Raw genomic sequence first — 12,572 nt, forward strand, 5'->3', positions numbered from 1 at the left:
ATAGAAGAGAGGAACGAAGAAGGAAGACGAAGAGGCCCTCACCACCGGTGTTGCTTCACCCCCACCGGCCTCGCCCCTCACCGCCAGACTCACGTTCTCGCCTTCTGGATGCAAGATAGAGAGAGAGAGGAGTGAAACGAAAATGAGAGAGTTGGGCCACCTCTCTCCCCTAGATTTTTTTTTTTAAAGGGTCACCTGCGTCTCCATTCTCGCCGTAACATAAGACTCGAAAGGATGTGGCGGACGCATTCTTCGTGTCTGCAGCGTCCTTTGTTTGATGATAGCGGCATCCCGTGTGGATGCGCCATCAAACAAACTCTTAAGACACTAAAAAGGATATGGGTATTTTAGTAATTTGCCTCCCGCGGCGTGCATGACGCAATAGGCCTTTAAGGTACCCTTGTAATATCTTCGAAAAAGGAAGGGTTGCTAAGTTCACGCGTCCTTATATAAAGGCGCCCCCCGCATGCCAACGATCGTGAGAAGGTAAGGAACGGGAAGGAGGGCGTGGGCGTTTTGGGCAACCGAGCGGCAATGGGGAAGGGTAGGTTCGGGGTTCTGTTGTGTGCCGAGGACTCCGACTACCTGAGGAAGCGATACGGCGGGTTCCTCGGGGTCTTCGTGGGGATGCTGGCGGAGGAAGGGGAGTCGTGGGACGTCTTCCGGGCTGCCGCCGGCGAGCTGCCGAACGACGGCGACCTCGCCGGGTACGACGGCTTCGTCATCACCGGCAGCTGCCGAGACGCCCACGGAGACGATCCCTGGATATCCGAACTCTGCGACCTCCTCACTCGCCTCCATGCCATGCGGAAGCGGGTGCTCGGCATCTGCTTCGGCCACCAGGTTCTCTCTCTCTCTCTGGGTTTCTTGCTGTTTTTAAGTTTTTAGGAGAATCCTAATCGCGATTTAGTCATCATTATGGTTGTGACGTGTCACGACGACTCTGGACACGTCATTCGTTCGCTAAGAATTGTGTAGGAAAGGACACGACACGAGACTACTTGAAGTGTCCTTGTGAGGTGTGTTGGAGATTTGTAACGGCGGAAGGGAAAATGGAAAGAAAACGGGAATCGCCGAGAGTCCGTACTTTGCGATCGACCTCTATTGCTCTTGGAATTGCCTGGCGTGGTTGTTGCTTTGAAATGACTTTTTTACCCTCGATCTTGAGGTGCGGAGGATTTGCCCTAGGTGGCGGTTTCTTTTTTGGGAGTTTTGTTATTGGGGCCGGAGAGTTTGGTAATTTTTTGCCGGGCTGTACTTTTAGGTAAACAACCCTAGGCGTTTTTTCTACCACCTGGCAGTGTTGATCCTTTGGAACGAATATTGCTCACTGAGTTTCCGATGGTCGCTCCCCTTGTTGTTCTTTTTAAAGCAGTGTTACGCTGACGTGGAAGAATTGTATGTATAGATGAAGACGAAACATGCTTCGCCACGTGGTAAGGGCTCAATGAATTAAAAAAAGTGAAACGTTACTTTCAGGGAAAACGCAATACGAGTCAACACGTGGATAGCAGAAGTTAGTGGCTTTTTGTTCAAAATCAACCCTTAAAAATGGTATTTTCTTTGTTTTTTACTATGCTATCCCTCAGCGGGCCCCACAGTGACAGTAAAAACTCCTGCGGGGTTATGGTGCTAGTTAGGAGTTGAAGGCACATTTTTTTTTATAGTTAAGCTGGGGTTAGGCATACTCGCACTCGTTCATTAATAATCTAAAAACAGAAAACAGTTTACAATATCACCCGTCCAACAAGCGGTGCCAATCCGGGAGGTGATCTTTTCATGATTTGATCATTCCCCTGCGCTAGATATCTACTCGAAAAAACAGATTTACAGTAATTGAAGTTGGTCTGTAATCTATCAAAATTATACAGTGTATTGACAAGGGGTGCTGGAATGCTTCTCTTGAGTCCTCGCCCCTCCAAAATTCGCTTAATCTCGCTAGCCAAATCTGCTCTGCCTGTTTCAACCACCTATTTTCCCTTTAATCCTCAAATCCTTGATGACAATCCAACCAGGTGTTCCATTCTTTGTCTTTCAAACTTTCTTGATTAAACATCTTGCTATCATTATATTTCCATTATGATCATTCACCGTATACCCAACATGTCATCTTACTTTATAGATATTGTTTATGTTAAGCTTCACCCATCACAAATGGGGCGGATCCCATGCCTGCATATTTTGCCATCTACTTGCCACTGGTGCCAAAGAGTTTTTAAGAATTCCCAAAACATTCTCTCTCACCCCACGAGTGATGTCTTGCATAGCTTGCTGTTGGGTTTTGGTTGAAGGCTCGAGAATCAATTCATTTTTTTTTTCTTCCAAACCATCCAGATGATTACATGGAAGGTGATATCCCGACTAGCTTGAACCTCTTTTTTCCTGAACCTTCTCCCTGACCATCTCATTAGATCCCCCTGCACGCTTATGCCTGTTTTCCATTTCTTATCAAAAAACTGAGCCACTAAACCCCAAACTTGTCCCATCCAAGGGAATTGCAGGAATAGGTGCTCCTCATTTTCTTAGTCTTTTTTTGCAAAATCCATACCTGGCCATCTGGAATCCCAATTTTTTTTCATCGGTTTTGAGTTAATAGCTTGCCTTCAACAGCCAATCTAAGAGTGATAGCCGCTCTAGGGGAGCTCTTCAGAGCTAAACCTTCTTGAAAGCATTATTTTGCTGTCCTCTTTTCCTAATGCGGTCCCATGCATTTTTCACAAAAAGGCCATCCACTGAGTTCCATTGAATGACATCTCTTTAATACCCAGTTGCCATGTATTTTTTTCAACCTCTCTTGTGACCAAAGGCGAAAGCTTTATCCTAACATCACAGAGCTTCATGCATGGAAAGCTATGCCGATAAATGACCTCTCATTGATGTAAATCCCTCGAAGATCATTATACAAAATTCGTTGGAAATTAGCAAGCAAGCGTTGAATGAGACCTCCATCCAAGGATCGATCCAGAATTCTGTTTCTATTTCTTCCCCAACTTTGAGTTGGCATGGCTTGTCCGATCGAAGGCCTGGTGGACATTTTTTGGTAGGACACTATATATCTGTCCAGGTGGAAGGACTACAAGGGAGGCTGTATTTAGAGCTCATTTTTTTTTGTTTTGCAACGACCTCCCACGAGTTCATCATGTGAAGAACGAAAGCAGACCAAGTGATCTGTAAAGTGATTTGACATCTTGACCATCTACTGTCTACAAGAACCTGTGAGATGACGCAATGAACGGTGAAGATGTCAAATCACTTTCTTAACGTAAGAGATCACCTACTCCAATCCAAAACACCATGATTAGACTCTGTGTTTTCAGCTGTTCATGTTGCAAACTGTTGATGCCCTTTTATCTAAAACATTAACGACTCTGAAAAATAATATGAGACCCATCTGTGAGTTGGAGTCCAACCAACCATGGTGTTTTGGGTGTTTATCGCATGAATGGGAGACCGCTGACGGTAACCCGTCAGGTGATGTCGCAGTGACCTGATACGCACTCTTTGTTTATTCTTGCAACATTTATAAAGAGAAGCCAAAGGGTGTCGCGCTGTGAAACCAACTGGAAGAGGCTCAGTTGCTTATACGACTTGGAACTCTTTTGCGTACTATTTTAATCAAGAAACTTTCATGGACGGGCACCATTTATTTAGGTATGACGGGCCAAGCCTGACCTAAACTTTCCCCTTTTGGCTTGTAGATGGGTGGGCTGAGCTGCTGAGGCCTTTTACCCATTTGGATTGTTTTGCTCAACTTTTTTTTTTTTTTTTATGACGAGAAACTCTTGCCGAAGTGAGGGAAAACCTCAGCGGGGTTTGATCCAAGGTCTTCAACTCAACACCTTCACAACCACCCCGCTGGCCACTTGTTTTGCCTAAGATGGCCGATTGGTTTTAGGTTTAGGTACATCTTGCTAATTTACCATGTGAGTAAGGAGAGACTACTTGTAGAGTTTTACACTGCAGACACGGACTCGAACAATGGTCAACGTGATATCTCGGCCTGTAATGGAATGTCCAAACCATAGGTGTGGTTTCTCTATGCAAAAAAAAAGAGGGTATGGGTTAGTACAGTCAGCAGGCGGAGCTTAGCTGTACTTGACCCTATGTTACCCAATTTTTTGATATTGAATGAGATCCGCAACGCCCAGAAATCCCTTGCGTGCATCCCACCTAGATTATTAGTTATGTTACCTACTTGTGTAATTAATTAAGGTATCTCAAAGCATGCGTAGGCAACAACCCACCAAATGAAGAAAATGCAACACGTTTTTCCAACCTTTTGCCTGCCCGAGTGAGTCATATCGTGCCCACAAAAACTTCAGTCATTCATCTTGTAAATAAACGCCATCTAAAGCACAAAAAATGTACAGTTGAAAAACAACGGAAATCAGCGGAGTTTGGGTCGCAGTTCATTTTATAGTTGAACGGCATCAAAGCAGAGCAAGAAATCCAAATTAAGATGGACACAAACGTGTGTAGGTGATATATATATATAGGGAAATAGAAATCTACCCGACTCCATCCATGCTTGACTCATATAGTTTCGAAAATTTTGGTGTTTTTGTGAAATTCTAACCTTACAGATGTGTTTTACATGCCTGTTTTCATAGAAATCCAGTCCTGGATCATTTGATTCTGATGCATAGATAGGTTTTTATAAGGTTCCAAAATCAACGGTCTATATTTTTTTAAAACTTTCAAGGCTACAAAAGCCATTTTTATATCCAAAATTCATGATCAAAGAGTCTATTTTTAGTTAATCGATCATGCAGAACACATCCATAAGGTCAAATTTTTGAAAAAAAAATCATCTGGTACGAGTTGGTTAGGGATGGGGTCGGGTATATTACCAATGCTATATATATATGTGTGTGTGTGTGTGTGTGTGTGTTAAATATTGGCTACCAACTAAGGTAAGGAACTAATTAATGAGTAGAAATCACTCTTTTCAATTTTGTGTAGATGATGTGAATCATGTGATTGTGATAAATAATTAGGTTTTAAACGGGATCCAAAAATCAACTGTTCATAATGTACCAAAATTTTATAACTCAAAAGATCACATTTTTACATCAGAATAACATGATCTAAGGCTTGATCCTTAACAAACAAACCATGTTGAACACATCTATGTGGTTAGATTGAGTCTATACAATTTTTACCTATGATTTTTAGCTCATTAGCTTCTTTCCAAATATATATATATATATATATATATATAGATAGATAGATAGAGAGAGAGAGAGATGGTGGGTTTGCAGAAGGCACAACATTCGACCCACGATGGAAACTTGCCCTGTATGTAGGAGTGTCAACGGGTTGGGTTTACCCGGACCCAACCCGAACCAAACAAAACCCTATAGGTTCCGGTTATGATGATAAATAAGAATACCCGATTAAGACCCCGGTCCGGATCTGAAGGTCCGATTAATACATGGACCTAGATATAGTTTGTGAAAATTTATACCAGACTCGGACCCGACCCGAGTTTTGATTAAGACCCACCATTTTTCAATGTAAAAATGATAAAAAGATTTGGTTTTACCATGTATGGCCTGGGTCTGGGTATGGCTTAAGTCCGATTAGACCCAACTGATACCATACTCTAAAATAGGGTTAAAGTCTGATTTCGCCTGGGTCCGAACAAAACCCGACCCGTTGGTACCCCCACCTGTATGTGGCTCTGCCACTGCATCCACGTCACCTCTAACAATAGTATCGTCGGGATGACTCTGACCTGATACAGTCTCTTTTAAAATGGTTGGTGGTGGTGTTTTGGTATTTACCAGTAATGTGCATGTGGGATGCAAGAACATGTTGACAAGTGTACACATGAATTTCTTTTCATCGGGACGTGATTAAAAAAAAGCATTTCATATTAATATTAATCAAACAAGGGCTAAATCAAATTTCTCATCCGGATCCGTTACTTTAGATCTAGATCTACAATCACGATTGGAGTGAGTATTTTTAATTCACAAGTACTTTTGGCTTATGAGTATTTTTAATTCACAAATATGCTTTTTAACTTATTTTTTGTTGATGAACTGCATTGTCTTGTTGTTATGGTACTTATTAATGAGAAAAATAGCGTACAAATTTGTAGGTATTGTGTCGTGCACTAGGAGGGAGAACCGGCAGAGCAATTGGAGGATGGGATATTGGAGTGACGAGCGTGAAGATATCACCTTCTAAAGCACTGCCTGCACACGGAATTCCTTTCTCTCTCCCTATCATCGAGTGCCACCAAGATGAGGTCTGTAAGGAACAACTCTTGTGTGATCCTTGTTTCTTGCATTAAGATATGCTGTGATAACTCACCAATCTTGCAGCAGCATCAATTGTTATTCAGTTCTAACATTAAGGGCATGTTTGGAAGCAGCAAAATTGTAGGAAATGTGAAAGTAGAAAAGAAAAATTTATAACTTTTCCATCCGACCCAATTGAGAGTAAAATTTTGAAAAAAAAAAAATTTCTTAAAGTTCATATTCTTTATAAGAAAAATTCCTATATTTCCTTTTCTTTTTGCGTTAGGGCAACCTTTTACCCTTAAAGCATTTCATTTCATCGGTTGCCTTTCTGCTCCTTCCTCCATCCTCGGTTTCCTCCCGAGTAGGGATGGCAGTGGACCGGGGCGGGGTGGGGGACAAGGTCTTCACCCCCTCCCCGTTTCAAAATCCGAACCTTCATCCCTGCCTCCATCCCTGCACGAGGATGGATTTTAACCTCGACCCCCGCCTCCATCCCCGTTTCATGTCCTCCATCCCTAGTTCAAACGGGGTTGAGGTGTGGCAGGGGCCCGTTTCCCCTTAGTTCCCTTAAAGGATTGAGGACGGGGCGAGGCTAGGCGGGGATTAGGACGGGGATGGGGTGGGGCGGAGAAAAGCGTAAGTCCATCCTTGCCTTCATCCCCGCACGGAGATAGACTTTAACCTTCATCCCCATGTCCATCCCCGTTTCATGCCCTTCATCCCCGGTCCAAACAGAGTGAGGTGGGGCGGAGCCCCGTTGTCCCCCAGTCCACTGCCATCCCTATTCCCGAGCATCTCTCTCTCTCTCTCTCTCTGATCTTGTCGACCCACTTCTCTTTTTATTTGAAAGGGGTCCACTTCTCCCAGTCTTCCTCCCGGAAGATCATATGTTCAACCACACAGCACCTGAGTGGCTCGTCACATTTTTTCAGCTTATTTTTCATTTGGATAAGTTTTCTTATCAAAACTTCTCATCAGTGTTGTGAGAGGTGTACGCCTCAGTACCTGAAGCCTATGCCTCAGAGGCGAGGCGCACGCTCAAGGTACTGAGGCGTTGCTGTGATGCGCAAATTGCCCCTCATCAACCTCCGACCAATTGTGACCACCGACCACCGGAGTTGCTGTGCTGCTCAGTCTTCTCCGACCACTGGACGACCGGCATATCCCTCGCTTCCGTACCAGCTGGGAGCGTGGTCCTTCTCCTACTGCCTCCCCTCCCACCGCTTCACTTCCATACCAGTTGTGTGAGGCATACGCCTCAGAGGCGAAGCGCAGGCTCAACGCCTTTAACAACCTTGCTTCTCATAGTCAAAATTTCCTTTTTCTCTCTAAAAAAAAATCTTTTTCTGTGAGAATTTTTCCTGCTTCTAAATTAACGTGTGCCCTAAAAAAAGGCTTTTGTTTTGCTGCTCTACTTGGAGTTTGGTGCCTCTTATCTGGGTTATCATATGGCACATGACTCGATCATTGGCTAAATTTTGCTGGTTTTTATTAGGTGGTGGCTTGGATAACCAGTGAATTAATCTAACCATATAATGATAGTGATTTTTTTTTTAAAGAAATATAATGATAGTGAATTAATCTGACTAATAATCTCTCTCGCTCGCTCGCTCTCATTTAATTAATGTGCAGATTTTAGAGCTACCTCCATCTGGAGAGGTGCTTGCATGGTCAGACAAAACGAAGATCGAAATGTTTCGCTGTGGTGACAACATCTTAGGCATTCAAGGCCACCCAGAGTACACCAAGGACATTCTCTTGCACCTCATTGATCGTCTTCTCCAACGCAATCTCATAGTGGTATGTCTTTCTTTCCCTAGTTATTCAACCTCGATAAGAAAAAATCTAATGAAAATTTAAAAAAAAAAAATTGTTTTGGGAAAATCTTAAGAAAAACCATAGAATATATACAAATTAGAAATATAAATTACATAGATTTGTTAAAAAAATTAAGTATTTTTATCTGTTCATATCATTCTAAATGCGTGATATTTTCAAAGAATACAATAGCTTGAATAAATAATGATTTTTAGGCGTTGCCAGTATTTGTAACGTAGGTTTCAATTTGTATGATCCATATCTGGATCCATATTCAGAGGTTCAACACATTTTACGGGATAAGTTTTTTTGGGAAAAAAGTGACTCCCCATTTCCTTGAGACCCACTCTACACTTGGCTGGGTTCAGTACAAAACTATCTTTTGGCTAATCCCATCTGACATTGGTGACTCTTTGAGTAATATGGACAATATGGGTGCTCATCTTACCTGACCTTAGGTCACTTGAATTTACTCGACCCTGTTATATATTGATATACAACAATGTTAAAATCGGTTAAAAAAGATAAAATAGGTCCGAATCAAATCGGATCAGATTTTATAGAATCGGGCCGTTTTCAAAGGGTTTTTTTTATTTAATTTTATTTTTATAATAAGGTTTTTAGAAACATATCATCCAACTCTGCTGATTCGACCAAAAAATGGCTTTGAAATACCGAAATCAATCCTTGTTTCGTTTTGTTAGCGGTTAATTCAAATTCGTCCATTCAGATCGATTTTGATGACATTGATATTATTGTCTTAAAATGACTGTGCAGGATTCATTTGCTGATAAGGTGAAGGCAAACTTGGACAAGAATGAGCCCAACCGTGAGGCGTGGAAAAGCCTGTGCCGGAGCTTTCTCAAGGGTGGTATATGACAACGCTCAAGTGGCCAGTTTGGGGATTAGAATTGGCTCCGTCCAATCTTTGTATGTTGTCCTGCCCTTCTTGCTGAACTCGGTGTCGATACCTCGTCGCCCCGAGTTTCCTTTCTGCTCATTGATAAAATCTTATTTTACTTCTAAAAAAAAAAACTAATTACAAATATTTAATGTTCATTTGAATAACTGAGTTGAAGTACATAATTGTTATTCCAGTTTTTTCTCTATTTCCTGTCTTCTTTTTTTTGTAAATCAATTTTCATTTCTTTAATATTAAATGAATCAAATACTAATATCTAAACCCAAAAACCCGTTACACCGGTTTCATTAGATCAAGAAATCTAAGCATCAAATCTAACTAGAATTAAAAAGAACACCAAAGTAAATTGGGGCCGATTCTGAACCCGGCAGCGTAAAACTCCTTGGGCTTACCTATTGCTCTAAGGGAGTTGTCATGCTTCGTCTTGTGCAAGGGATGATGCCCATGGGATTTGAACCTAGATGGCTTGCCTAGGGGGCGCTAGGCCCCGTACTGGAGGAGTGTTTGAATTGTTGAAATTTGGATTCTGAGAATTGCAGTTCCAACATCTCACTGATTTTGCTCTCTGTATTGACTCAATATATGGAATTTCTGGCTGGAATTGCATGTTTTGAACTTTGATCTGAATTCAGAATTGACCTGGAACTGAATCCACCGAACTGGTTTAATGTGAGTCCTTTTGTGTCCGCGGTGTGAAGGGGAATGCCTTTCGTACGAGAAAAAACGCCCTTCAAAAAATGTGCGAAGCCTGCCCAGGTGGGCCTTGAGGGAAACGGCTCCTTGGGGCACCTACGAAAAGATTGTCGTACAAATAAATGCATTTTCGTATGAAAACGAGGGCCGAACTCAATCTCGTGGGAGAGGCGTTTATTTGGACCACTGTGGAAAAATGACTCATTTTCATATGAAAATTTGTGATTTTTCCATGGGATTGGGTGAAACGAATTGTTGCAGGGTAAATGAGCCAAAAACGAGGGCGGGAAACAGGCGGCATCCCGGTTAAACACCTCCTGCTGAAGTGCAAGCCTGGTCTTGCCGGACAAATGCTTTGAACTTGCCTCCGGGTGGTTGGTAGGAGCTGTCAGTGCACGTCTCCTTGTGGTGGTGGGACGTTGCAGGTTCAAACCCCAGCAGTGCGTTGAATAATAACTGGTAAGGGACTGCCTAACCCTTAATTAAACTTTGGCTCAGGCCCACCAGCCCAGCTCAGACTTGGCTGGGCTGCTCACGGCCTGCAAGCTGCCTGTCCCAGGTGGTAGGTCGGACTGGGCCGAGATGGTTTAGGTCTATTTTTTGGCGGGGCAACCGGCCCATAGTAGCTGCATGGTCATGCTATGGCTGGACTTTCACTAGACTGAGCCAAGGCACAATAAACGCAACGCCCAGCCCTACTAGCCGTTCACCAAGTGTGTGTGTGAGAGAGAGAGAGAGTACTGGGATTCAAATCTATCTAGAGCTCAATTACAGATGTGGATTATATTCAATACCTTTATTTGCATTCTAAAGGAGAGCAGATCAAGTGATCTGCTAAATCACTTCAGAAAAGTGATTTAGCATCCTCACCGTCCCCTATGTATACAAGGACATGAGGTCCTCGTGGGAATGAAGCAATGGACGGTGAAGATGTCAAATCACTTTCTTCAAGTGATTTGACAGATCATGCTCTCCATGATTACCATATTAAGCTATATACTCATGGAGGGAGGGCAAATGGTTCTGGGATTTGTGCCAGATCATGCCACATCTAGATCTGAATTGAAAATGTAAACACTAGATATGAATCCAATCCGCATCTGAATCATATCTGATGAGGTAAGATTGATTCATATCGGATGTATATGTGGTAATGCTGTATCTGGTAAAAAACAATAAGAACAAGCTATTACGTGAAAAAAAGCAATCTGATCATATTTTGATTGAAATCCAAATTATGTTCACTGATCTGAATCTGATCTAAATCATGAAGTAATCAGGCTTAACTAATCTACAACTGATCCAAATCTGGAAATAATAGGACACGGGTGGAATATCCAACTACATCTGATCTGTTTGCACCCCAGATCAATATGTGAACTCTATAGAGATTTGATACGCAAAGTAATCAAATCAAACTAAAGTGACAAAGAATTTGATTCATTTGGATTGATAATATGTGTGTGTGTGTTTGTGCATGCAGGCATCCGTGTGCTATCATTGTTTTTTTATGATGAAGAACCCTTGCCAAAGCTAGGAAAACCCCGAGTGGAGTTCCACAACCATCCTGCCTTACGTGACCCACCTCTGAAAGCTACGGACACACCTGTGTGCCAGTGAAGTTTGATCCGATGCCTTCGTCTCAGCACCTTCACAACCACCCTACTATACATTGTTAATATCGTGTTACCTAGCAGAAAATCATAGCTACAAGCTTTATTTGGAACCTGACCATGTAATTGCATTTAGCGCCATCCGTTATTATGAAATACAGTTTGAATCGAGTTGCTTTGGTGCAACATGTTGATATTTTTTAACCATAAAAGTTTGATGCATTATGAAATCTTTATGTTTTGATTAACTTCAAAGATTTTCTTATCTATCACATCCATGTTATATGGGACATATTTTTACTGGAAATATATGAACTTTCATGTTAAACCGAGGATTTCATGCTTTCATTTTTTGTTTTTGTTTTTTTGAGGGTCTGACAATATGGATGTCATCTACAGGCCCGGCTTTATAGGAATTGGTTCTTAGATTGTCCATTACAACGCATAAGTTTATAAATATTCAATCATTCAAATTTTTCTTCTCAATTCCACAATTCAACATATTGTTCCTATCGAATGGATCATGCGAACACATACAAGATTGGATTTGAGAAAAAAGTTTTAAATTTTTTATTAACTCTTTCTTTCTCTCTCTTCTTCTTCTTCTAGTCACCCGGCCAAAAAGACTCTTATTGCTCAGTCATTTACTTCCAAAGTGAGATTGGGATAGGAAGAGGTGGCAAGAAGAATGAAAAGAAAGATAAAGTTGACTAATAAATGTGTTTTCAGCTAAAAACAATTATTCTTTGACAGTCTTTCTTAAAAGAAAACAAAACATAGCCATACAATTCCTTAAATTTGAAGAAAGTGAAAAAGTCTCTTTATTTTGCTGGTGGAGATTAAATTTTTTTCAAAGGCAAGTTGAGGTTAGGCAGACCCTACCAGTTATATAACAATTGTAAGATTTTTATTTTTTTAGTAAACTTCTGAATAAAAATATGAGATATTTTTACGTAATTTCATTGTATTGACCTGAAATGCAAAACAAATGAATTTCACAGAGCTAATTATAGTTAAAACGCATATATCCTTAAGGATATATGCTTAATTAAAATATTCAAGGAACCATAGAACGCTCATTTGGCAAAATGAAAGAATTTTGCAAAGAAAATTTGTTCGTCTCGTTGAGACGAAGAGAATGACGTACTCACTTTTTTTATAAAAAAAAAATGGTAAAACCCCAAAAATGTGTGAACTTCATATAAATATCTCACAAAAATATCTTGTGAACCCCACATAAATATCTCACAAAAATATCATATGGACCACACATAA

General features: G+C 41.3%; 1 protein-coding gene across 1 annotated transcript; it reads left to right on the plus strand.

The window, feature by feature from the left end:
- Positions 1-484: 484 nt before the first annotated feature.
- LOC149841676 (gamma-glutamyl peptidase 5-like) lies at positions 485-9,178 on the plus strand. Its single transcript, XM_089998638.1, has 4 exons — positions 485-843; positions 6,107-6,256; positions 7,884-8,051; positions 8,847-9,178. Exons 1-4 carry the CDS (start codon positions 535-537, stop codon positions 8,946-8,948), a joined length of 729 nt encoding a protein of 242 aa, XP_089854764.1. The 5' UTR covers positions 485-534; the 3' UTR covers positions 8,949-9,178.
- The last annotated feature ends 3,394 nt before the right edge of the window (positions 9,179-12,572 follow it).

The sequence above is a fragment of the Nuphar pumila genome, chromosome 3, assembly GCF_984573655.1.
Source record: "Nuphar pumila chromosome 3, dmNupPumi1.hap1.1, whole genome shotgun sequence".
Taxonomy (NCBI): domain Eukaryota; kingdom Viridiplantae; phylum Streptophyta; class Magnoliopsida; order Nymphaeales; family Nymphaeaceae; genus Nuphar; species Nuphar pumila.

What these genes read in the sequence shown, in the direction of transcription:
- LOC149841676 (XM_089998638.1), top strand. Translation starts at nt 535, where the DNA reads ATGGGGAAGGGTAGGTTCGGGGTTCTGTTGTGTGCCGAGGACTCCGAC. An exon ending in GCATCTGCTTCGGCCACCAG is followed by an intron (nt 844 to 6,106) that starts GTTCTCTCTCTC and finishes ACAAATTTGTAG; the next exon opens with GTATTGTGTCGTGCACTAGG. An exon ending in TCGAGTGCCACCAAGATGAG is followed by an intron (nt 6,257 to 7,883) that starts GTCTGTAAGGAA and finishes ATTAATGTGCAG; the next exon opens with ATTTTAGAGCTACCTCCATC.